The 27,668-nt window shown below is 40.3% G+C and overlaps 2 protein-coding genes across 3 annotated transcripts in view; one reads left to right on the forward strand and one right to left on the reverse strand.

Moving 5' to 3' along the window:
* ADI1 (acireductone dioxygenase 1) overlaps window positions 1–27,668 on the forward strand; it is a 132,577-nt gene that overhangs the window by 56,648 nt on the left and 48,261 nt on the right. The window lies entirely within an intron of this gene.
* COLEC11 (collectin subfamily member 11) overlaps window positions 407–27,668 on the reverse strand; it is a 39,484-nt gene continuing 12,222 nt past the window's right edge. The window contains exons 2-7 of one of the 2 annotated variants that reach the window (XM_063391834.1): window positions 21,938–22,093; window positions 16,083–16,154; window positions 5,320–5,391; window positions 4,549–4,602; window positions 2,794–2,889; window positions 407–2,637 (exon numbers count right to left, since the gene is read on the reverse strand). In XM_063391834.1, coding sequence (XP_063247904.1) covers window positions 2,228–2,637; window positions 2,794–2,889; window positions 4,549–4,602; window positions 5,320–5,391; window positions 16,083–16,154; window positions 21,938–22,067 — 834 coding nt within the window. In that variant the 5' untranslated portion in view covers window positions 22,068–22,093 and the 3' untranslated portion in view covers window positions 407–2,227. The remainder of the gene's footprint in view (window positions 2,638–2,793; window positions 2,890–4,548; window positions 4,603–5,319; window positions 5,392–16,082; window positions 16,155–21,937; window positions 22,094–27,668) is intronic. The other variant, XM_063391835.1, reaches the window with a different exon arrangement.

The following is a 27,668-nucleotide window of genomic DNA, read 5'->3' on the forward strand; positions in this document are numbered from 1 at the left end:
CACCTCAAAAAGCTTCCCCTCTCCCTAAAAGGCCTCTTTTCATCTTTCTGAGGAAATTGAACAATATAACAGAAACTTTCAAAACCTAGGTGAAAAACAGCAACTGCAGCACACATAATGAGGGAGCTTCAAATATCTGGATCTCAGGTTTGGACTGTTTTAATATAGCAACAATGATTTGACAAAAGTGTGTTGGAGATTTAAATGGTTTCTGAGGATTTCTACAGCAGGCACGAAACAATCATGATATTCAATGGCACTACTCTAAATAAATTGCTCTACTGGAATTGTTAGCTCCCTGCAAATTCTATAGAGTCTTTGAATATTATGTATAAAGAGATTCATATTATGTAATAGATTTCAATATGCAGTTGAAAGAATGACTAACACACAGGTATCATAACTATCTTTATTATAAGAAAGTAAAGCAATCAAAGGACCCATTCATTTTGAGTGATTGCTCTGGAGCTGGGCTGATAATCAAATACTATAGGATACTACTATAGGTACTGCTAGTGATCTTAAAAATTAATAACAAACATATATATATATAAAGGATTGCGATTTACAGAGTAAATACAGCAAGCAAAAGTTTGTTCTCTTAGGTATGTAAATCAAATAATGTCAGCATCTGTGGATATGAACAGCATTGTATGGTCATGGTTTACGTGCCACAGCACAGCAGAGTTGATGTGAGTTGGTTTCCTTGTTGTAAGGAAATCTCTGGGAACACTTGCCATATCCACTGTGGATATCCTATACGCCAATCTGCCATAATCATCAGAGAAGCATTTTGATCAGAAGGTTATGCAAGGATCATTTATCCTTAAAAATCTTCTTAAAACACGGTGCAAGGTATTCCTAAAGAAACACAGTCAGAGATTTTGCAAATTTTGTCGATTTTTCTGTGCCTAACAGTGAGATGAGGTGGCATGCAACTGGCTCCTGGGAAGATTTAAAGTAATTCATCATTCTTTTGTGAAATTATGCTGGGGATTTTTTAAAATATGTATCATATTTTTCCATCACATGCAGTTGTAAATTTGGTACATAAATTGTTTGTGCTAAGTAATTTATTACTGCTATACACATAATCAGTAAAATTTTGGAAATTTTTCTGCTTTTCAGGGGATTATTTTAAAAATCTGTGTAAACATGTAAGATGTTTTCATACTAAAAAGAACTGGTAGCTAATGTGATTTCATGAGCTTAATTGCATATATATGAAGTCTGCCTTAAACTGTGGAGGGCTGGTATTTCACTTGTTTTGTAAGAAGATGCACCAAGATTATCTTAAAAAAATGTGAAATATTTACTTTAGGGAATTATTTAGGGTTTGAAATACTTCATGCACTGAATCATTCTCAACCAAGGAATGCAGAAAATTGAATTGTTACATTTACATTTAGCCGACCCCAAAACACCATCTGGATGGAAACCCTCTTTAAGTACTAAATTATAAGATTTTTCATAGCATAGACTCATGGAATCATAGAATAGTTTGTGTTGGAAGAGACCTTAAAGATTACTTTGTTCCAACCCCCTGCCATGGGTAGGGACACCTTTCACTAGACTTTGTCCTCCCTCAGCACTAAAATTCAGTTTACTTAAATGCTTTTTGGTCATACATCTGTGAACAGTTTAATAAAGAAACATTACAAAATTGGTAGGAATCATAAATTTTTGGTTTGCTTTGGCCAGTTTAAAGAAAAAAATGTTGTAACATTCAAAAAACATATAGTAATATTTGTACTTATTGACTGGAGTATACAAAATATTTTGTCTTCTTGTCAAAATAACCCTGTAGCATTACAAGTAATTAGCACTTATAATTACAAATTTTACTAAGATAAAAGAATATCAGGAATCTAATTCTAACCATTCTAACAGCTAGAGGCCAAATTCTGCCTTCCCTTACAGTCATGTAATCGCATTTGTTAACTGTTGTAAGGGCAAAATTTAGTCCCAAAGCACATTTTTATCTAAAAAGATATATTTTCCTACATTAAAAAAAAAGTCAACCAAGCTATGCCTTATTACTGGTCTTCCCTTCTGAAGGGTAAATTCTGATATTTGAAATACCTAAATTGTATTTACAGCTGTACAACTCTGACACCACGTGCTTTCAAAATTTCACTTGCACTCTATAAACACGGAGTTTACTCGAACTTGTACAATTGTCTTACGACGTTTTTCTTAAAAGAAAGGCAGAGCGGAGCGGAGCAGCTTAGACATTCTCTTTGTCAAATTCGCACACAAAGTACATGGTGATGTGGCAGGCGACGTCGTTCCAGCCCCCAGACGCCACCATCTCCACGCAGTCCTCCTCGTCGTAGGCGTTGTTGGGCTCCCCGCTGCGCCACTTGTTGAAGGTCTGCATGGGCGACCGGTCGGAGTAGACGAAATTCCCCTCCTTCTCCAGGTCGTTAATCCCAATGAAGACTCTGGTGAGCCCAGCTTGGTTGATGTACGAGGCAATCAGGCTGTTGGCAGTCTCATCCTTGGGCATGCTCAGCGTCCCTCCTCTCCCGTGGCAGTACAGCTGGGCTTCCTTGTACCTCTTCTCCTCCTTCACCAGCAGGTAGATCTTATTGTCTGTCTCGCGCACGCCGGCGACAGCTGCGGGGGAGGGCAGTGCTGAAAAGTGAGCACTCGCATTTCTATAAACCCAGTCACTGCACACCCCAAAACAGATTCACAAGTCAGGCGTGGGACGGTGACACTCCTTACGAGCGGTTACACCGATAAAATGAGGCAAAAAGAAAGGAAAATGGTTATATAAAATTAACCTACCATTTTTTATGAATTTTAGTTCTGTCGTCAGCTGGGCTACTTGAATATCCATTTCACCAATAGCCTTCCTTAGCTGACTGCACTCACAAGGGATGCCTGTAAAATGATATAGATACACCCAAATCAAAAAGCTACCTAATTTCAACAATTATCTCAGCAATTTTATGAAAAGACCCAGCGTGGCAGCCCTGGAGATGCTGTCTTGCAAGTAACAGCCAGAAAATTGGAGCCTTCACTACGCTGCACCATTGTATGATTTTCAGGGGTGTCTAGGCCTCTGCTCAGTTCACTTCCTACAAATCTTCAGCCCTGAATAATTAGCACTAACCTAAACACAGATAGATATTCTCTGTAAAATACTCACAATAGTTTTTAACTTAAAACATTTTCCAAAAATTCCTATTTTCAGTAAAATTTTTTTTTTTAGTTTTCTTAAAGACTTCTTTCATGGCAAAAAACATTGTTTGCAAGTTCTTTCCAAGGAACGTATCAACAGCAGATCCAAAATTCCAACCATATAATCACATAATTACCTGCAAAATACAGTTCTGTATTCTTGAATGTACAGAATTTACAATACTTCTGACAATAAAATTAGACAACAGAAAATCATCTATTTACCCAAATTAGTATAGGTTTGACAAAGACAATCTGAATGTAAATACTAAAAGAAAAATTTTTACATCTCTGAGCACAAATCTCAAAATGAGGATCAATTACTGTTTGCATTTATTACAGTTAGCAGTTCTGTATGTAATTATTAAAATCTGCATTGGACTACCCAGTTTCTCAGCTCAGTTGTGTAAGTTAGTCTAAGCACAACGTACATGCCGTGCAAAACTGTGCGTGCTGGCCAGATGCACAGCACCCTGGCTCAAGAATCAGAGTGACAAATTAAGCTCTCTTGAGAAATCTAATCTGTGCACTTCCAGTGCTCTCTGCCAGGAAGGGATGAATTCAGTCAAATCCTGCTACTCTTGCAAGCCTTGCACTTCTTCTGCACTGTTTCTCTAGAAGATCTATATACCTCTGGAAGATCCATATACCTCCATATAAGAATCTGAAGAGAGGGTGACAAGAAGACCAAGACAGGCTCTGCTTGGTTGTGCCAAGAAATAGGACAGGAGGCAATGGGCAGAAACTGATGCACAGAAAGTTCCTCCTGAACATGAGGAAGAATTTCTTTACAGTGTGGGTAACTGAGTACTGGAACAGATTGTCCAGAGAGACTGTGGAGTCTCTCTCACTGGAGATATTCATGCTCTGGACACAATTCTAAGCCTTGTGCTCTGGGATTACCCTGCTTGAGCAGAGGTTGGACCAGGTGACCCGATGTGGTCCCTTTCAACCTGACCCATTCTGTGATCTGTATTCTTGACAATCTCCTGCTCCTATATCTATAATCTGTGGAGGGGCAGAAGCATCCAACCTGCTCCTTTGTGTGGACTGAAAGACAAAGTGAGATATGCAGAGACATCCTTTTGCTCTGGTGATGAGTGATACAGACAGTCTGCACTTCAGTTCCCACTATGCTTCTGAAGAGATTCCTCCTCTAATATGAGATACTGCTTTAACACATACACTACAAGTCTAGCAGCTGCTGCAACTTCAATGATTTTAAGTCATTCGAAAATATCACAGTGAAATATTACATTACCTCTGAAAAAAATCACTCATTATTTCCCCCAGTAAGTAAACAGATTCATTTTTAGTGATGAAAAGTCTTTCACATAAAGAAGATGTGTTATGGATTACCTGGGTCACCATTAGGACCTGGTGGTCCTATGTCACCATTATCTCCTTTTTCACCTGAAGACATGAAAGATAGCATAATGTTAATGCATCCTTTTCTGTCAATAGTTCATTTAGCACTTATCTATTTTTTTCTCTAGTAAAATTCAAATGTGGAAAGTAGAAATATGGCTAAGCAAAAATAAAGATTTTTCTGTCCTAGTCATTCCACAACAAAGGCCAGCCAAAACTATGAAACTTGAACCCAAATAATATGTACCAATATCCACTTCTTGACATTCATAAACTTCATAGAACCAGTAAATTCAGATGCTATAGAGGGAAAAAGGCTGGATATACCTACATTTCGAATCATAATCTAGATGATTAGGTATAAGCATTGGTCCAAATGTCTTAACTAAAGTCACACAGGAAACCTATGGAGTAGTCAACATAAGAAAACATATCTTCTAGCTCTGAAAGGTCTGCCAAAATACAGCACATGTTCCCATCTGCTTTAACTGTCCACACTTGTGTGGCAGTGCAAAGTTCTTTATTTATCCTCAAACCAGGATACTCATAGTGCTTTGAGACTAAATATACTGCTGTCACAGCAGAAGGTAACTGGTTGAGAGATCTCAGTGACCTGGCTGACTACAGTGTGAGAAGATTCCTACTCAGGTAAACTGTGAGACTTGTTAGCCATTTATCAAGCCCCTAAACTTTTCTCAAACATAAATGATCACACATTTTTCACCTGAAATCCAAATGGAGAAACAATCAAACCAAACATACCTTTTGAACCAATAGGACCAATTTTTCCATGCCGTCCTATGCTGCCTTTCTGTCCTTTGTCCCCCATTTCTCCTATACGTAACAGAAGGATGAAAAACACAAGGTAGCAATATAGTCTGATTCATTCGGATTCTACTGTGTTTGCAATATCAGTGTTTACAATGAACAAAACCATGCTATATCCCAAATATTCATTGAACTCCAGAGGTCTAGCTCAATCCTTGTGAAGAACTTATATATGGCAACCTAGACAGTGATTTTATCTTTGCTAAACAATTGACATCAACAAGGCATGTAGGTGTAATTGTCAACAGCTCTTGGCTGAAAACCACTGGAAAAGCTTTTGCAAACTTCTTTCAGCTGATCACAACCGAATTATCTTAAAAATACAGAGGATTGTGGCATTCAAACACGGATCAGCAGATTAAAACCATCATGGAGTTGAGAAAACCTAAAGGATCCAAGCACAACAGACATTTCTTGTCAGGCAGTGACTCCACTGTAACTGAAGGCTGGCTTTGGGCTTAATGACTTATTTATACAATGTGAATACAATATAAATACTGTCATATGAGATAGGTTTCCCTTTATACCACACTATTAAATGAGAGTAGGCATGGAGGAACTACAGGGATGAGGCTCCCATCCTGCAAAAATGCAAGCCCAAGACTGTTCTGGGAAATATTTATGAAGTTGTTTTCAATTGCTGTTGAAAAGATTGCTTCTTTGCTGAAAGCAACATCTGCTAAGCGATGGTCGACTATACAGGTTCAAGCAAATAATGAGACAAGCTAGGAGGAAAATCTACCATAGGGATCCAGCAACTGGACTTGTGCAAACTGTCATAGCACAGCCTCAGTTGTGGATCTGTGACAACTGAAGATCTGTTGCCCCCTGTTGCTACTGCAGCTGGACAGACATACATATTTTTGAAAGCTGGATAATTTTATGACCCAATTTGTCATTACCTTTAACTTAAAAGTGAAATCAATAACAAGTTTCAGAATATAAACTAATCACTGCAGATGTTATCTCTATTATTCTGTGAGGTCTCAAGCAACTCTTGTCACTTGATGGCATGAGCCAGAAAGAAACAATTTCCTCTGAACTGAGAGAAGCTAAATGTGTGTGGTTTGTTGGTCTAATTAATTATCAGCAAGTCCTACAATCAATGTTTTTCCTTTGTTTCTAATAAATTTCAAATTCAGACACTACTGGACACAGGCTTCACCAGAAACCAAAAATATTTTTCTCTTATCTATTCCTACTGGAAGTATCAGCTTGTAATCAGTTTATCAAGTTGCTTTGAAAATAATGTCTCTTGGTTTGCATATTAATGAATTTGGATTACCATTACAGATCAGCAGATGTTTGAATGCTTTCTCTTTTCAGGCTGCCACACCTGAAATTAAATAAACTCATCAATCTAATGCATAAATAAAATAAAATATATAACAGTATTTCAGTTTCTTTCTCACAGAAACTGCCCAGAAAATGAACTGCTTCTCAGTCACAGCCAGTAAAACCTATGTGCTCTGCTCAGAAGTAAAAGGAAAGTGTGTTATCTCAAACAATGAAGATATACATTAAATCTCCTTTCCTCATTAAAAGAATTGTTCGCATTTGGGTTTCTCTTACAGTGACTAACCCCTGCTTCCACTCCAGGGGCTTGCTTATTCTGCTTCTTCTGCAGAATAAATCACAAAGTTTCAAGAGAGACCCATCTGCCTTGAGGGTTTCGAAAGTTTTAAAACCTTTTGTAAAGCCCTTTTTAGTGGCCCTATAGTTGTCAAAAATGTAGTCTGAGGAGTCTTAATGAAATCAGGAAGTGATAGCTGGAAAGAAATGGGGACAATAAAAGAAATTAAGTCTCCATAGACCAAAAATAGGAAATCAAACACAAAGAGGGAATAGAGAACTGAGGAAAGTAATCTGTCACCTCTCGGATGAAGGTGGCATACACTGGAACCAATTATAGAAGATTTAAAGGATTTGGGAAGGAACTGAAGAGAAGGAAATTCTAAATTATCTTCTTGGTGGCTTTTTCAGACCTATAAACATGTGAAGAAATAAAATTCCAGAGATGAATGGTGGGCTGCAAAACAAGTGAAAAAATGAGGGGTTTGACTCTGTGCAATACTATAAATGAGGGTCATGGAGTATGGGCAATCTCTTTAGGATTAGTTGGAACAGATAAGAAGGTATAAAACTACCTAGAAAAAGAAAAAGGCATCAAAAAGACAAATCTAGCAGAAATGTAAATTCACCATGTCGCAGACAAATTTAATCAAATCATGTCAAAAAGAAGAGGGCAGAGTTTTCTTCCCAAACTTAAGGATTTTAAGACAAATCAAATCAAATTCATGATTTGACATAGAGGACATCACAGACACCTACCTAACAAGGAAAGTAGAAGTGTACCAAACCACACCAAAGGCCTCTTGAATCTAGTACCATCTTTGACAGCAATCTGCAGAGGATACTTACAAAAAGAACATAAGAAATAGATGAAGATTAAAAAGTCTTTCCCCCAGTGCACCTCGATAGTCGTACAGAAATCAGCCAATGCAAATAGCTAGCCTGACTTGAAAGACAATGATATTTTTAAAGGTATCATGATGCTATAGTATTAATCTACATTCAGGACACTTCCTTTTTTAAAAACTATTAGCAACTGGAAATCAGAAAATTCCAAAAATGTCAACAGGTTACAGAACTGCTATACACTGAAAAATCTGAATTATCCACACCAGTGAAGGTCAGTGACTGGTGAGGAAACAGTGGCTACAAGAAGTTACATCTTAGAATCATGAAATGGGCTGAGTTGGAAGCAACCTTTAAGATCATCTAGTACCAACCCCCTTCCATGTGCAGGTACACCTTCCACTAGACCAGGTTACTCAGGGCCGCATCCAGCCTGCCCTTGAACACTCTTTGAGGGATGGAGTACTCAGAGCTTCTCTGGGGAACTTGTTCCAGGGTCTCACCATCCTTACAGTAAAGAATTTCTTCCTTTTACCAAATCTAAACCTGCCCTCTTTCAGATTAAAGGCATTCTTCCTTGTCCTATTATTACATGCCCTTGTAAAAAGTCCGTGTCCAGCTTTCTTGTAGGTGCCCAGTTGTGGTTTGTTTTTATCTGTTCCATGGTTTATTCCTATGTTCCCCTTCCCTGATGGTTTTACCCAAGTTGTACCACCCCTCTCACCTGTCAATCCTCCCTTACCCCTCCCTCCCACCTAGAAACTTCCCTGTCAATGCCCCTGTCTCCTCCCCAGTCCCCTGTCTGTCACCCAGCTCCTCCCCTGTTCTTTACAGAAGGTTGGGGGAGAGCTGTCGAGTGATAGGCTGGAGATCAGAGACACCTTCCATTTCGACCTAATGTGGCATTTCCCGGTTGTCATCCTGTGTTGTAACCACTCCCTTGTGTTACCCCATTGGCAGCCGGACTTTGCCCTCCCTGTGACCTCCCCCGAATAAGAGGGCCTGCCCGGGCGCTGTTGCGGGCTCTTGGGAGCTTGTGTCCCCTGAGCTGCCAACAAGGTTTGGACTGCTGCACCTCTGAAGAGTCTTCTCTCTTCCTTTACCTCCTCTGGACCTGTCCTTTCTGTGACACAGGGTAATGCCCAAAGCCACCCCTTGGTACCCCCGGGCACTGAGGAATGTCCCCAGCTGACCGCTGGGCAGAGAGCTAGCTGGGGTTGCCAACTGAGGCAAAGAGGAAAGCCCAGAATCAGTCCCCTTTACTGGAAGATCCTCTAAGTCTACCTGAAGCCTTCTCTTCTTCATACTGAAGAAGCCAAACTCTCTCAGCCTGTCTTCAAGGCAGAGATCCCTCTGATTATCTTTGTGGTCCTCCTCTGGACCTCCTCCAGCAGGTCCATATCCATTTTATGATGGGTGTCCCAGAGCCAGATGCAGAACTCCAGTCAGGGTTCTCATGAGAGAAGAGTAAAGTGGGAGAATCACTTCCCTTGACCTGCTGCCATGCTGCTGTTGATGCAGCGGAGGGTGTGGTTGGATTTCTGGGCTGCAAAGGCACATGGCTGGCTCATGTTGAGCTTCTCTTCAACCAGCCTCTCCAAGCTCTTCACTTCCAGGCTCTCAATCCATTCTGGGATTGCCCTGAGCCAGGTGCAGGACCTTGCAGTTGGTCTTGCTGAACTTCACGGGCCCACCTTAAGCCTGTCCTGGTCTCTTTGGCTGGCATTCTTTCCCTCCAGCATGTTGTGTGCCCCATGGCTTGGTGGTTCTAGCAATCTTGCTGAGGGTGTCCTTGATCCCACTCTCTGTGTCACCAGCAATGCTAAACATACATTCTTACATGAATGAAATGTGCATAATCACAAGAGGCATTTTATATAGCTGGGGCAAATCAATTTCACCCAGCATTAGACATCTTAAAGTTAGGGATTTTAGTCTAAGATATTTATCTAAACTCCCATAGTAGGCAATGGAAAAATAAACACCTCTCAGTAGGGATCCATCCCGTTCATGTTAGACAGGTATCATAATGATAAAGTGAAACTTTAAAAGCTTTGCACAACAAACAGGAGAAAAAAAAAGAGTAAACTATTACCAATCTATACTAACTGGAAATCAAAGTAGTTAGAAAATTTGCAAAGGCAACTAAAGATAGTGAGAAAAAATTCAGTCTAGGAAGGCAGCAGAAAATTTTAAAGGATTTAAAAGTACTCTCAGAACAAAAATGAAAATAGTACAGTACATTCCTGAATGGAGGAGTTTCTATTCAGAGGCAAGCAAAGACCAGTATCTGCCCTCATGAAACATCTTGCTAGAATTACGTTAATAACATAACACCAAGTTTCTTCAAACCAGTGGTCCCTCTAGCCCATGACTTTGTTTCCTGTGGTGGCAGCAGAAGGTGCAGTACAGGAAGATCCCACAATCCTAGCCACTATATGCAGTCCTCTGCAGGTGGAATTGCTGGATCTGTCCCCAGCAGCTTCAGAGAGTGCCTCCTACTTCAGGTATGATGGGATATGGTGATTCTGTGATCTTGATTATAGCCTCCTCAGACTATTCTGTACAGATGCAAGAGTCTCAGCCTGTCCAGTTTCTCCTTATGAGGCAGCTCCTCTTTTCCACATTTTTGGTGCCCATCTCTCACCTCTCAAGTCCTTGAGAGACAGAGGTCAGAAGCACATTCATTCTTGAGACAGTGCATGTCAGGTTTTTATACAGAACAAAATCAGCTGCAAAAAGAAGCTCTCTGTTTTGTCCTTTGTCCTTTTGTCATCCTGTTGTGATGACGGGCAGTGCTCTTTTGGCCTGGGGACTCTTAGTTAATGACTTCAGAGCAGTACTTGAGTTTCAAGTGACAGTTTGGGGTTTTGGCATCATTTGAGTATGGATTAAATCATGCATCCCTAATGTCCCTAGGCAATACATTTATTTACATTGCAGCCCATCTGCCTCCTTTTTGCCCACTCAGTTTAGCAGGATTTTCTCAAAATCCTATCGAGTTCAGGTGGAACTAAAAGACAGTTTTGAACCAGATATTCACTCTGTGAATTCACAACTGTCAATGTCAGGACCTTTATATGGAATACTGCCTGCAGCACTCCTTAGCGAGCAATAAAGTCAGGTAGAAATTGACTCAGAAATGCAAAGGAATGATTGATTACATATTAATGAGCAATCACTAATAATAAAATATAAATTAAGATATTATTACCTCTTTTTAGAATTTGATTATACAAATGACTGAGCACTCTGGCTCCAATCCAGTTAAATTAATGAGTCTTCTCTTCTACTCAAGAGGCTGTGCTTGTATTAGTAAACTAAATGCCTGGGACTGTTCCCCTGCACTGGGAGCCAGGTGGTCAAGAATGGGTCACTCTAGGATACTAAATTGTCTTACTCGTCAGGCCAGCATAATCTTGCAAGATGCTCGTTGTGTTAGCTCCCAAAAAATGCCCAAGAACTGGGTAAGTGTTAGCTGGCAAAAGCCAAAATCACTAACACTGCAAAGTTGAGCTCCAAGCCCAAGAACAGTATGACTCTATATCACATACCGTTATAGATGTACATAAATTAAGTACAATGTACAAAGGCTGAAATTAAAAAGCTAAAATAATGTACATGTTAAATGGTTATGGCTTTAAGAAAATTGAAATATTTTCAAGAACATATTATTAATGTTCTGCTCCTTTGATGTTACATTGCAAGTGTAAATCGACCTTCACCCCCTTGTTTTAATTGCTGTAAGGCACTCTGGGAATATTCACAGGACAGTACTGTTACTGAACTATCTGTGTGGAATTTGAACACATGGAAGTTACGGCCTCACAGACTGCACCAGGACTCAGTTAAATAACTGAGTTCACTCCCAGTGTAGGACAGCACAGTACAGCCAGCCATCAGTGCAAGTGGGGAAAGTCAATTCTGTGAACTTCACAGTCCAAAACTTGCACTGCAGTACACACTGCTTTCATCTGAAACAGCCATTGTACTTGACCCAGAACTCCGTGCTTTACATAAGGCCAGCACAGTTTTAATATTCTGCTGACATGCTATGCATCATAATTGACCTATACAATTAATTAAAAGCAATGAGGAAAGTAAGTGGAATTTAACCTTAATCAGCACCCAAAGACATCAGTATCTCTGATACAGTCACCCTGAAGCATCAGAACAGCCAGAACAAGACTTATTTCAGGTAAGCACAAAGAAGTTTTAATTTCTATCACTTTCTGAGTCACCAAAATCTGAAAATATCATGAAGAAACGCTATGATAATAAGATTTGCAGCACTTTCTGATCTTGGGCTGTTCATTTCAGGTCAAATATGCCAAAGAAGATACTTTCTTTTGCAAATTATTTTATGGTTATTATATACCTATGGAGTTCAAAGAAACGAAACACATTTCCTTAGATGAAATTGTTAGAAAAATGAAACAAAGAAAGGGGAAAAGAAAAAAAGAAAAAAGATTAGTGTGATTTTGATAATGTAAATTAAGATCAAAAGAAAAAAACTCTAGAAATGTGGCAGAAGGATTACAGTTTGTCCCTCATGCCAACCATCACTTACTCAAAGAGGAGAAAAATAAAATGAAATTTAGCAGTTTGCATCAACAGAAGGAGCCAAATATTAGACCAAGACAAAAATAATCAGGCTTCAAGAGTTACACAAGGAGCTGAACACACTGACTGAAATTCAAGAGACTGCTGCATAGAAGCAGAGCTGCTGTCCATGGGTGTTCTTAGGGGCAAATGCAAAGTGAAGGAACAATGATTTTTACAAAGCATATTATTATTTTTTATTTTTGTCTCCAAGTTCCATCTTCTGGATAAGAAATGGGAAAATCCTTGGTCTTCTGGAAGAGAATATACTCAATCTCAAGCAGCTTGAGAGTCTAGAAAAGTATTTATGCAAGAATTTAGCTACAGGTCTGCACACTACACACAGTGTGGAGGTTAACCAGAGACTGGAAGGTCAGGAGACTGAAAGGTTTTTCCAGGTCAGAGTTGGATATTCTTATGTGTCCTTTCCATAGACTAGAAATTACATCTGTGAAGTCTGTTTGTTTATCCAGGCCACACTGTGACAATTCCAAGTGTACTGGATATTTACCATGATGAAAAGTGGTACCATATGATCAAAATTGGTTTTCAGATGTCTATGGGTTTTTTCTCTGATAAAGCATTTATGGAGTTGATGAAAACATACCTACAGAATGTACAGGATTAATGAAAAGTCTAGTTAATTAGAAATTATTTTAAACAAGAGCTTTTTTGTAGAAATTTCTGGATGCAAAAAGGAAAGCAGAAAAATATGTTGCAACAGAAACAGTAACAAATTTTTCCTGTGTTTAATTGAAGGTATTACCTGGAATAGTATGCATTAATATTCAATTTTCTTTAATATCTTTTCTGTTTCATCTATGTTTTCTTGCAGTTTGTTTCCACTTCGGTGTTTCTTCTTTCAGTCTCATGAGAATTCTGGACTTTTAGAGGTATGAAAAACTGGAAAATTACCACTGTTACTAGCATTAATCAAGCATGCCTTATGAGAACTATTTTTTTTAAACAAATGCAATTTTACAGTATAAAATAAACAAATGAAATGCTACATCATGGACTGGCCTGACTGCAAAAGAGTACTTCCACTTCTCAGATGGTCCAAAGCGTTTTGAAGTGACATGACAAAATGCCAAGATAGAGAAACATGCAGGACAGCATGATGAGAGGGGTTCTCAAGAAGCTGTCAAGACAACCTCATACTAAAGGACACAGAGAAGGCTGAGGCACTTAGTGCTTTCTTTGCCTTTGTCTCTGCTGGCAAGGTCTGCTCTGTGGCCTCCCAGTTCTGCAAGTCTGGCAGCAAAGATCTGGGGAGGACAAGCCCCTCATGGCAGCTGACAATTGAGTGAGGGGCTACTTCACCTGGATGTACATGAGCCCATGGCCCTGCCCACAAGGCACTCAGGGGTGCTGAGGGGGCTAGCTGCTGCTGCAAGGCTAGTGAGTCCTTCACTGCTGAAAGGGAGGAAGAAGTAAAAGATGCTCCATGCTGGCAGGAATGGTTGGTTCATTGGAAGATGGCCCTGACAGTCAGGAGCAGCTCGACAGGCTGCAGAAATGTGTTGACAGGAATATCATGGGATCAGCCAGATCCTAAGTTCCTCTCCTGTGATGCTTTGATGAAGTCTGGCCAATGGCTGGGTAAAAAACTCCTTTGCATAAGAGGACCCAGAGATTTTTGGGGTCTCATACATGAGAAGCAAACCAAAGTCCAGCTGAGGAAGATAGTTTTACTTAGCTTAGAATACAGAAAGGTAAGAGGGGAATTAATTGCAGTCTTCCACTACTTACAAGCAGTTTCTAGAGAAGATGCAGCCTTTTTTTCTCAGAGACACACAGAGAAAGGGCAAGATGCAATGATTACAAACTACAACAGGTCTTTCACGATGACACCAGTGAAACAGACTGATTAAAATATATGTGAAATCTCCATCCTTGGGGTATTTCAAAAGTCTACTGGACAAGTCCCTGAGAAACCTACTGTGATATTGAAATCAACCCTGCTTAAAGCAGGAGATCAGACTAGATGAGCTTTTTACGACCTTTTAACCTAAATTAATCTGTCATGCTACACTTCAGGATGCGTTGCCTTGCAAGAGCCAAAATTTTAGTTTCCAATACTTTTTATCTAAGAGTCACCCTTGATAGTACATCTACATAAAGGAAATACACTGACTGAACACACACACCTCATGGAAGTTATGAATTTTTCAGTGCATAGTAGGAGGAGGAACTCTAGCTATGGATTTTAGTCCCAGGGCAATAAGGATCAGACTTCCATAACTGCCTAAAAGAACAACATGATGGATCGTGCATCATCATAAGGAAGTATAAATTATCTCTACAACTGCTTTGAAAGAAAGATTGTAAACTCAGTTCTGTAAATACTCCCAACGTTTTGATGACAGGAATGTCAATCTTTAATTTCAATATTGAAATAAAAGAGTTAGACTTCTCCTAATTTGAACCTTTTAGAACACACACCTCCTGAAAATCTTATGATGGTCAAGTTTCCTCCTTGCTTCAGGAGGAAAACAAATGTGGAAAGACAGAATTTTCTGTGAGACAGAAAGGCTGCATTTCTCTCAGCTGTATAACTGAATACTGTTGAGCACCATTCCTCTCAAGAGCTCAAAATATTTTTCAACTGCAAGGCAAACAAATTTATCATCGTTTTCCCATATCCAAAAAAATGTGGGAACACTCATGTTCATCTCTGCCTATTATGGCTTACCATGTTCCCCCATGGTTTTAATTAAGATGTTGTGAGTGTTCAAATTCACAAAAAAAAAAAAACACAAAAACAAAAAACCAAGCCTTGTGAATTTTTTCCCTCTGATCTAATGTGATGTTTTCATTTGCAGAAGGCAAATTCTGAAGGAGGCATTTATGATGCTTTTCTTCACAGAGACCTTTTTAAAAAAATCAAGTTTGTTTTTTTTTTTAATTTCCAAAATATATTTTTTTAAACACAAGGTAATACTTAGTCTACAAATGACTGGTTTTGGCTAAATTAAATTAAGTTAATTTTTATCATTTTAGCTGGGAGGGTGCTATATTTGTGATTTGTGGCCAAAGCAGTGTTGGTAACAATACAGAAATGTATTCATTATTGCTGAACAGTGCTAGCACAGGATTAAGGCATTTTCTGCTCGTCCCACCACACCAGCAAGGAGGCTGGGAGTGCACAAGAAGCTGGGAGGGGACAGAGCCACTGACCCCAGCTGACCCAAGGGAAATTCCCTAAGGTATGGGATTGTGCTCAGTATGTACAGCAGGGGGAAGAAGAAGGAATGGAGGGACATCTGGAGTGATGGTGTTTGTCTTCCCAAGTCACTGTTGCATGTCATGGGCCCCTGCTCTCCTGGGGATGGCTGAGCACCTGCCTGCCCTTGGGAAGCACTGAAATAATTCCTTGTTATGCTTTGCTTGTGTACTATTGTGCCTTTGCTTTCCCTATTAAAATGTCTTTATCTCAACCCATGGGTTTTCTCACTTTTACCCTTCTGATTCTCTCCCCCATCCAAAGCAGGGGATGTGAGTGAGTGACCGTGTGGGGCTGAGCTGCTGGCTGGGGTTAAAGCACAGCAGTAGTCAAAGAAAAGGCCAAGTCACCCAGTTGAGGGAGCAAGGACCCTCATCATCATCATCATGTCACAAGAAAAGCAGCATTTTCTCAGGAACGACTTTCAAAACTTCTCCTTTATCAAAGATACCTTTTTCTCCTGGAGGTCCAACTCTGCCTGGACGACCTGGAGCACCTTTCTCCCCCTTTTCTCCAGCCTCCCCTGTAGATACAAAAGTAAACAAAAGGAAAGATCACATTAAACCAGGACTATTTTATGTTAGCAGCAGTGACAAGAATGCCATTCTCTGCAGTGAAAAAAACAGAAGCGGATGTGATCTGATTTAGCAGCTTTACCTGGTGGACAGAAAACAGACTTTTCTTCAGTTGATGTAGACACTGGCAAACCCTGACAATACATTACTGAAGTCTTCTACAGCAGGTCTAGTTTTGTGGATGTTACTCATATCACTGACCTCCAAAAAACCAACCACATAAATCACTTAAGCAGAAGCTTCAGAATCAGACTCCAGCTGAGCACATAAACTTCTGTGTTCACCCAACTCTTTCTGAGCCTCTGCTAAGGACATGCTTAAGTCTCAAGTGAAAATGGCTTAACTATGACCTCAAATTAAAAGAAAAAAATGCCATTTTTGAGACCTATAAGAAGGCACTGCTACATCCATCATGAGAGAACAATTTTTAAACATGAAAACATTAACTCCCTACTCCATATCCTCAGTTATATAATGTGCCTTTTAATCTCTGAGGTATGAACTACTATGTAGTGTATTCACATGCACATATCTCATGGTGCGTCATTATATTCAGCATATTTAAAAGGCACTTTCTGTAAAATTTTCTGTTTGCCTCCCTGGTGCCTTTCATTAAAAATTTAGGGATGGTTAGCTTGTTTTGCCCCCTACAACTGTACTACTACTGCAGTCTGCCATTGACATAGAATTAAAATCTCTGACAAACAGAAGGTTAAAGAATGATTTATATACAGCCACCTTAACAAAACAAGATTTATATGAGGAAGGAGAAGAAAGTTATATGGCTTCCACAGAAATGAAAGTGCTGGTATGTAAAATCCAGAGTTAGCACAGCACATATGCTGTCCCAACACTGTATTTTTAAGGAGGAGAGTGAGCATTAGCTGCTCTTCCTGTAAGCTGATTGGAGCACCATAGCAGGAAAGTCAATGGTTATCATGCACCACAAAAGCCCAGCTTTCTGGCATAGCTGTGGTGGTTCAGAGAGGAGTCACAGAGATGACATGTGAAAACATGTCACACCATGGCACATCTCAAATATGCAGCCTCCAGCCCTTTTTCTATCTCTCTGTTGTAGGCCTAGGTGGCTGTGAGCTGAACTCAGCCCTCCATCTGTTATATTTTCATTCTTCAGGCTGCCCCAAACCATCTTCCCTGTCTTCAGACATGCAAAAATAGGCCATTCTCTGACCTTAATGAGGACAAACTTCACATAATCCCCAGTGAATAATATTGTTAGTATGAAACAGGCCATAATTTGGCACATTTGGGAACATCAGATTTTTATTATCAAGTAACCAATAGGCTTTGTATGATTGCCTTTCACCCCTCAGTGATGATTATGAGTTCTTTGCTTCCCAAAGATAAATCCTGACAATGTCTTTTCCTTGCTCCCTGGAGGCTGAGAGCAGGCTATTACAGCCTATTGCTTTACATGTTCCTCAGAGTGAAAGCTGTGCATTAGGGATCAATAAAATAGATCACTCTTGCTCCAGGCCATTACACTTACCTGCATTTATTCTTATAATACGATGACACCACATTCCTTAGTGTGGGTGTTTTAAAAACTTTCTCCAGGAGGAGATTACTCCATTACAGCCCCAGCTAGAGAGCAGTCGACATTTTTTTCTTATCAGCTGTTTTAAGGAGCAGGACCTTGGCCAAGAGGGGCTGGTCAGTGCTACAGCCCAGCTTTGCCTTGTGTAAGTCCCTATTCTTGCTGTTTGTACCCTGAGCATTGTGCAAATTGAGCAAGTAAAGCCTGTGCAGGTGTCATGGGCAACAAACCAGTTTTCTGTCAAGAAATTTCAATCAATTTAATTTTTCACCAATGAACAATAATGTTTAACTTCTTGATTCATGAAATAAAGGAAGACACCCCCGTGCCTCCGTTCTGGTCTCCAGTCCCTCAATCTACAGCCAAGTCCCTTCAGAACAGGAGGTTGGGATCTGTTATTAGGCATTATGGTCCCTACCCGACTGATCTGTTGTGGCCTCTTCCACCAGCCACAGTCCCTTAGCACTTGCACCTCCTGCTCAGTCCTTCCTGGAAATGTGACTTTCTTTATTGGCACAGTGCAGCATTGTCTTTGCAGCTGAGCCCTGCATCTACAGGCCAGGAGGTAGTTAGCAGTGCTCCACAGAATTGAGGTGCCCCATGCCCTAAAAGAAATTTGGCCCTGCCACCAACATGAGCTGTGGTAGGATCATGGGTATCAGGCCCCAACACTACTACAAGTCCTTCCTACATCATCTCTGGGAGAGACCTCTTCAAATTCAGGCAATACATCTTACAACTGCTGTTGATTTGCCTCTTCTGGTGAATTCTTTGGGACAGGACTTGTGTATGCTTATATTTGCAACTTCCTACCATAAGCTGTACCATCTACAATGTGCAATGAAAATAGTACACCAAATATTAGCTATGTGAGCTAGTAAGCATTCCTGGCTGGTTATAACTTCTTTCCATTACTCATATTCCCTGTGTGAGTAGATGCATCAAGTGTGGGTGTAAAAGAATTGGGTTTTTTAATGTAGCATCAAATTTTTTATGTATTGAACGTCTGAGGCTATCAAGACAATTCCTGCTTTGGACTCTAGAAGGGAGACAGAACAACACGACAAACTGAGAATTTAATCTTTGAAGGATTGTTCTATGTTATTTTTTTCTCCTCAATAGTAGTAACTTCAATTTCATGTGCCTATCAAAAGAAACGGGACTTTAGGAAGATGATGTGTGGGATGTGTAGTAAGTCCATTGCTTCATCGTCCATTGCTTTTTTACACACAGCACACTTTTCTTATTATTAATATTTCTGGCTTTCTAAAACATGGTTCAGTCTGCTGTCTGCATTCTCAGAGCCACGGTTTTCCCTTACACTTTTCATCTTACTCCTTTATACTCTTGAGTTAAAAAAATAATCAACCTACCAAAACCTGCCTCCCTAAAAAAAACCACCAAAATAATTACAAAAACAAACAAACAAGCAAACAAGCAAACAAGCAAACAAGCAAAATCCACAGAAAATCAAACCAAAACAAAAATACCAAAACAAACATATAAACAAACGAACACCACGAACCACCAAAACCAGTTCCTACGACCTAAACTGTCGACCTTAATTTCATTTCTGCTTTTTCTGTTCTTGGTGTCTTTACAGGCTTTCCTCCTCATCCCTTTCAACCTCCATTCTCATCTCACGCCCCTTCTGATTTTCTCTTTTACTCTGTGAGACCTTAATTGATTTTGTGTTATTTTACATTTATTTAATATCCAGTCTCTCCACTCAGTCTCATTCTTGAGCTGTTCTTTTTTTGGGTTTTGGGGGGTTTTTTCCCCTATTATCTCTTTCTGTTATTATAAAATTCCTCCTATACGCTCCCCTGCTTTTGTATACTTTTCCCTGATGACTTTCTCCTTCATCACACCATTTGGGCTCCACTTTTTGCACCACCTCTTAAGTGTCTATCCTCTGCCATTCACATATCCCATAATCTCTCTAATTTCTTGCATTTTTTCTCCGTTTTTCCAAATCTGGTAGAGCCATGCCCAGCAGCATTGTGTCACTCTATTTCTCCACCACTGGAGAAGTTGCTAGCAGCACAGAGGAGGAGATGGTGCCGATCTAAAAGCTGCAGTGAGCAAATCCTGCTGCACAGGAGCTGAAATTTGGGCACATGGCCACATGTGTGCTCCGTTTAAAGGGAGCCTTGGCCAGTGAAATGGGTTGGAGTTGTGCCAGTGGGGGACAGCAGTATCTCATCACCACCTCTCTGAGCCAGGCCCCCTGACAGCATAGTTGGAGCACTGAAAGCTTTTTAGGGATTTCATATTAACTAGTCTGTATCAGGCCATTTTGTGCTTCACTGAATCTGTACATCAATCTCTCTTAATTTTCCAAAGCTTATATCTTATGAAACTGAGTGAAATAATTATCACACAATCGTTATCAAGCCTCTGGTTTCCAGGCTCAGAATTGTCTTCTGCCAAAGGGTCCTGTACAGTTTACACACTTTAAAAACCTCTGATGCATATAATAATAATAATAATAATAATAATAATAATAATAATAATAATAATAATAATCCTTGCATTACAATGGTAATCGTAGATGTTAATTTTGACTGATCACAAAAATAAGGAAATCAATGCAAAGAAGTCACAAAACTCATCTTGTCAAGTTTTTTGATATGAAAAATATTTTCAAAGCTTAGGGCTATAGAGTCTGACCCTTTGTCTGACCTTTCATGCAAATTCAGACAACATACATTTAACTTGGTTGTGTTCTCCTCTGTAAGTCACATTAATAGCACTATCTTATGCCTTTTACACAGTAAGTATATCAAACAACTTTACTCAAGCCTTAGTCAAACCTCCGAAGGCATGGATAAAGTGTTGTTCTTTCTAACTAGAACATCTGCAGAAGGTCTACATATTATTAAGATCAAAAGTCACTTATTGAAGTGAACAGTAAAAATAGCTTTTGCTTGTATTCAGGCATCCAAAATTGCATTTCTAATAATAATAATAGTAGACAATAACAAATATTAAAAAATAAACATATTCTTAAAGCCAATTGGCCAAGCCAGCCCGCATCCCTGTAGCCCAGTTTTCTTGCCTCAAGGCCAGGGCAGCCACACACAAATTGGGCAATGTCTGGGGACGGCAGTTTCCACCCCAGCCAAACCCGTGGCCAAGCTGGGCTCACAATTTAGCTGTGTGAACAACTGCAGAACAGAACTGAGCCTCACCCTTCCCAATCAGTTAACCAGAACAGACAATGCCTGCAGTCCACTGTGGCCCTCAGGCAAAGCCCAGATCTGTACAGATAAGATTAACAGCACCAATTCTGGTTAGGTGGGTTTTGTGACACTACAAGGCATAATTGCAAGAAAAACGGAAAGGTTTGTTGGGTGGTTCTTACACAATGTTTTGTTGGTTTGGGGTTTTTTTGTTGATGATAAATTGGTGGTTTTCATGGATTTTTTTTTTTTTTGTCCTTAGTTAAAAAAGTATTTCCCCATGTTCAAAAGTGTTATATTTCAACAGAGATGTCATAGCCTCACAAGGGGAATTATTGTTACTGACTAAACAGGGCTGGGATTTCAACAACCATAATGGATGCTGTTGCTTTAAAATGCTAATTCTTCCCAGTGGTTGATTTCTTATGCAAGATATATTTTTTCCTATGAAAAGATAAATAATTTATTACACCACATTTTTTGGGTAAAAGTTTGGGGGCATATTTTGTAAAAATGTTCCCTTTTCCACAAAAACTATGGAAATACCAAAAAAACTAATGTTTGCTTTCTTCTAAGAGGTATTTGAGCTTTTAACAAATCAAAAGACAAACAAAGGCAAGAAAACACAAAATAATTCCTATTGCATTGCAAAATGGAAATGAAAACCTGTCCAGATACAAAGTAGGGCCTGATTTTACAGTTTTTGGGTACGTGTACCGCTGCTCAGTACAAACAGAGAGAGCAACCAGGCAATGTATAAGAGTAACAAGCACTAGTGATGACCAGCAAAGCTGGGAAACTGACTTGCATTCTCTGAACCATTTAATTTCACCTTATGGACCTTAAAACTCCATTTTTAAGGAGGCTACAAACAGGGGCACATAAGAGGACATCTGAGAGGCACCTTCTTTGTCTGTATCAGTTATGCAAATAAGCCTGTTAGAAAAAAAGATTAATTTTTGAATAATGGAGGAGGCTTTCACATTACCTTTGAGGCCTGGAACCAGAATCTGAACAGAGCAGGACTCCTCTGCAATGTGTTGAGGATATCCAGATCTTAGCAGTGACAGGAAGGCAAGGCTAATTAGAGTCACCAAGAAAACCAGATCTCTCTTCATAATGAGCACTTACAGGTCACTGACTCCTAAACAAAAGAATGAATAAACAGTTATAAGAATTCCAAAGGCTTTCAACAGTTTCTGAACACAGGCAGCATCCCACTACAAACACAATACATATTTGTGTGCCATAACCCACACAGCATGAGAAGCACATGTGCAGCTCCTCCAAGCAGGTTATGTGTTCCTCAGACACACATGAAACAGGCAGCAAGACATTTAGCAGGTTTTTTTACTGTTAGAATGGAAAGGATAAAGCTCAGGAGAAATTTAATTAAACAAGAAGGAGATTAAATAATGCTAATAATAGGCAATTCTGTGTTCATGATTTCTCATTGGAGGCAGCAGTCTGGAAAGGTGAAAGGAGATAATACAGCATGCGGGCTTAGAATCACAGAATTCCTTAGGCTGGGAAAGACCTCTAGGGTCATCAGCCAACCATTAACCCAGGACTGCCAAGTCCACCACTAAGCCATGTCCCCAAGCACCACATCTACATAGCTTTGAAATATGTCCAGGGATGGTGACTCAACCATTTCCCTGGGCAGCCTGTTCCAGTACTTGACAACCCTTTCCATGAAGTTATTTTTTCCTAATATACGATCTAAACTGCTTCTGGCACAACTTGAGGCCATTTCCTCTTGTCCTATTTCTTGTAACCTGGGAAAAAAGACCATCTCCACTCTGGCTACAACCTCCTTTCATGAAATTGTAAAGAGCAATAAGGTCACCCCTGTGCCCGCTTTTCTCCAGGCTAAACCCCACTCCTGACAGGACTGGCACTTCAGAGCCTTCACCAGCTCTGTTTTCCACCTCTGGACTTACACCAGCATCTCCATGTCCTTCTTGCACTGAGGGGCCCAGAACTGAACACAGGATCTGAGGTGTAAACTCACCAGTGCCAAGATCAGAGGGGAAATCACTGCCTTGGCCCTGCTGACCACACCATTGCTGATAAAGGGCAGGATGTCACTGGCCTTCTTGGCCACCTGGCCTTGCTCTGAACATTGTCAGTACGAAATTCCCACTTAGGGTGGATACTGCTCTAAGGAGGCAATGCAGTAACAGATGAGACCAACTCAAAGGCCTGAAACTTCACTTCCCATCTACCTGAGCACTGGGATTGTGCCCAGGCAAATTGTCTGATACAATAGCCCTCATATAAGTCATTGAGGGTGGAAGGCAGGTAATATTTCACTGTATCATTCAATAAAGTTGAATCAGAGTCTTCAATAACTCCTGAAGAGAATCACCTTGGAAACATATTCTAGTCTAAACTGACAAGTGAAATGGCTTGCCCGAAATTAGGCTGTGAAGAGATGTCTCAGGAAACAACCAAACAGAAATGGAGTTTGTGTGAAAGGACTGTCAAAAGACAGTATTTCGGGGGCCTGTAAAAATACTTTGACAAAAGTGTTATTTATGTATTTCTGATATGTTTTCCTAGTCCGTCCTTAACCAGAGCTCTGTACTACACAAATAAGCTGCAAGTCATAACAGGTTTTTTATCATCTTTTATAGCCACCATAAGGACATGAGCATTTTACATCTAGAGCAAGAAGATTGGGCTATATTTAATTTCCACTCCCTGAATCCTTTCAAAAATAAGTCGGGTAGTATTAGGCACAGGTGTGGGACCAGTATGTGGGTCTGTATGCCTCAAAATATTGGGGATCTAGGAGAGTGAAACTGTTATTTTTGGGATGGCCAGAAGGTATTAACTGGCATAACAGATGTCTTAGCAGCAAGGCCAAGTAGATGATTTTGGAGTTGGGGGAATAAATTGTCCCTCTGAATTACTGTCCACTTTGTGCTTCCATTATCCCCTAATGGATAATGGATATCTACCCTAAGGAGACCAGAGTGGGAATCTGATGGGAGCAGACCTTGTCTCCTTCCCCATGTGTGGAGGGCATTGCGTGAGCTACAGGCCAGGCTTCTCTGCCTCACAAGCCCCTTGTTACCCCATCTGTTGCTACATCCACACTGAGGGACAGGGGAATGCCACAATACAGCCCTAAGGCCTCACTGATCATCCAGATCTGCTGCAAAGACTTGTGTATGCTGTGAGTCCTTTTTGACCCAAATCTTTTCCCCAGGTTTCTTTACAAAGGAGAGAGACCTGCAGCTGGAGGACCACACCTTAAAAGTTGGTATCTATGCTTAGAGCTGGGAAGAGCTCTTGGGTCAAGAGATCTCAATACAGTCATAATATAATGGGCTACAGTCAGGCAGAAAGCCCTAGGGAAAAGGTAATCTAAGGTAATGGTAGGTAATTTTCCCATGGGTCAAGGGAGGAACAGGGACTATCTGAGGATTTCCACAACCTGCCATGCAGTCCTATTATGGGTCAGGCATAAGATACTTCATAAACAAGCTTTGCCAGCCAGAAAGAATACCTAGGAGAGTGTGGAACTCAGATGTTTAGGCCATGATAACTTTTGTCACAATTGCAGCAATTATCACTTGAGGCTTCTCAAGAGTACACAGCAAAATAGACTTTTGTCACACGTAGATGAGGAACAAGAGCTGGAGGAGAAGTTACATCACAAAGCCATGCATGGATTTGTTAGATTGTGTCCAGAGGAGGGTCACAAAGATGATCAGAGGGCTGGAACACCTCTCCTACAAAAACAGGCTGAGAGAGTTGCAGCTGTTCAGACTGGAGAAAAAAAACCTCAGGGGAAACATCACTGGGGCCTTTCAGTACTTAAAGTGGGTTTAGAGAAAAAGAGAGACTGACTTTTTAACAGACAGACAGTGATAGGATAAGGAAGAATGGCTTTAAATTGAAAGAGGAGATTGGATTGGATTGGATTGGATTAGATTAGATTAGATTAGATTAGATTAGATTAGATTAGATTAGATTAGATTAGATTAGATTAGATTAGATTAGATTAGATTAGATTAGATTGGATTGGATTGGATTGGATTGGATTGGATTGGATTGGATTGGATTGGATTGCATTGGATTGGATTAGATTAGATTAGATTAGATTAGATTAGATTAGATTAGATTAGATTAGATTAGATTAGATTAGATTAGATTAGATTAGATTAGATTGAACAGGTTGCCCAGAGAAGTTATGGATGCCCATCCCCACAAGTGTTCAAGGCCAGATTGCACAGGACCCTGGGCAATCTGGTCTCGTAGAAGATGCCCTGCCCATGGAAGGGGGGTTGGAATTACAAGATCTTTAAGGTCCCTTCCAACTCAAGCCTTTCTGTGGTTCTGTGACAAAGATGGACATAAAGAACTGCAATAGTCAGGGAGGAAAAGTAATGGAAATTGGGATGCCTTGGAATCCTGGTTGCCTGGAGCAACGAGGCCAGCTCCCCAGGGCTCTGACAGATAAAACCAGCAGGAAAACATTTGCCATGTTGCTGAACTCTGCTTTTCTGGGCTACAGCCTCTCTTGCCTACGCACAGGGCCAGCCACAAGTACTAGAAACCAGGTCAAATCACCAGCTACTTTACAGCTATTTTCTAAGGTTATGCAAACTATTTGAACACAGTCTTGAGATAGTTTTGAAGTATCAATCTCTGTGAGAGCACGTTTCTCCAAAATATCCTCACGTGCATATTAAAATTATTTCAGAAACATTAAGCTTGAATCTGCCTACATCTCCCCAGAAGGAGATTCCTAACCCCAGGGTAGAAGCAATCTGTCCACAGTGGACAGTCCTGCCTCTTTTTTCTGTCTCTGATTCACAACAGTCAGCAAGCAAGAGGAAGCAACAAAAACTAGTCAATACGAAGGGTTGAGGAAAAGGGTGTTTTTCCAGATCTTCAAAGGTTTCTAACGCCATTCTCGGCATTTCAATAGTCAGTGTTGGTTGACGACAAAATGAAGGGGTCCCTGGCAGGAACATGATTTGCAATGCCAAATGAGGGACCAGCATTCCCTTATGGAGGAAAGCAGTGAGTTGTGGTTGCCTCAGCCAGCCAGGAGGATGTGCCTGGAAGTCTCTTTCAGACATCTTCAGCAGCAGCCACCCTTGAGAGACAAGGGAGAATGTCAGTCCTACCTGCCTTAGCCTGCAAGACCCACCCTATAGCCCACGAGAACACCTGGTCACCAAGCCTGCAGGATATCCTAGGAAGGGTACCCCACTTTTTTATATATGTACTGGGAGCACTTCAGGATTCAGAAGATCAGACAGAGGCTTTCAAGCCAAATGGTTCAGACACCCATCTGAAAGCCTGGAAAATAGGCAGTTTCAGCATGAGCACCTGACAGACTGGTGATAAGGATTCTTGATGGACAGATTGGAGAGTGCAATGAAATGGCCTGAGATGGAAGAAGAAATTGAAATTAGGATGGTGCTCCAGTCTCTGCATTAGTGAGTAAAAGGCAACATCATCTCCTCTGTCTGCATTTTATGAGGATTTAGATGTATCCAGACTCCAGCTGAAAGATCAAAGGCTCCAGGTATGTTAAATATTAATCTGCCTTTGCAACCTCCTACACAGCTCAGAGATGAGACAGACATCGAGCAGCAGAGAACTGTCAAAGCTGCTTCTTGGCTCTGCTAAGCAGCAACATATGAAGGATATTCTGGGGAAAACAAAATCTCCAACAAAGCTTCAGCACATTCCCTGCTGTCAGGCTTACATGTCTCAAAGACAGAGGGGATACCTCATATTAGCTCAACTCGCAGAGGAAATGGACTTGTTCTAGAAAAAGGAGCTTCTTTAGTGTCATTCGGGTAACAATACCCAGACCCATAAGAATGCTCAGGAAAATTACCTTGGTCTGAGAAGAACCACTAACAAGGAATCTCTGAACAGGTTGCATATTAAATACTCTATAGAATCTGTGGCTGCAGTAAAGGGACACATTAATAGTAGAAATCAAACCAAAAACACTTTGTATATCACTTTCTGCATCTCTCCCTGCTTTCAAAAGAAACTTCTGCAACTAAAATTTCTTTCTGTGATTGAAATACCAAAGTTTGATCGCCAGGCATGTGCTACAGCAGTAGCTTTCACTTTAAAATCCTAGAAAATTTCTTGCCTTCTGACCTACTTTCAAGCCCTTTCAGACCTAGATGCATAAAGTCATTTAAGAAAACTAAATCCCACTAAAACTGGTCCTCACATAAAGTAGGACCAGCCTGTTTTTTCAAACACTATTTTGGTCCTGATATTTGAAGTATCTTCAGCATTGGTACAACCAATGCCAGAGCGAAACCTAGACGTGTTCAGCACCTGTAAAAGCATGAATATTTTCTTACTGCCTATTTAAAAAGCCAAATTTATGGCCATAAATTAACAGTGGCCATTAAATCAGTGAAAGCTGAAAGTATTGGAAAAAATCTAGGAGAAGAAAAAGGCAGCATTTACTTAAAAAATAAAAATTAATAAAGTGCCTCTATTTCCATCAGAAATGAAAACATATCAATCTAACCAGCACAATAATTTCAAAACAACTTTTGAGACCTCTCAGCTTTAGTAAATCTGCCTCGGTTGCCAAGAGAGAAGAGGTTTCTCAGCCAAGCTTCAAATGACAAGTCCTTGAGAGATCACTGGAGAATCCCAAAGGCCCCACAGGCTCGCTCAAAACCGCTGCAGGACCAGCCAGGCCAGCTGGCACTCAC

The sequence above is a fragment of the Prinia subflava genome, chromosome 2 (genome assembly GCF_021018805.1).
Source record: "Prinia subflava isolate CZ2003 ecotype Zambia chromosome 2, Cam_Psub_1.2, whole genome shotgun sequence".
Lineage (NCBI taxonomy): Eukaryota > Metazoa > Chordata > Aves > Passeriformes > Cisticolidae > Prinia > Prinia subflava.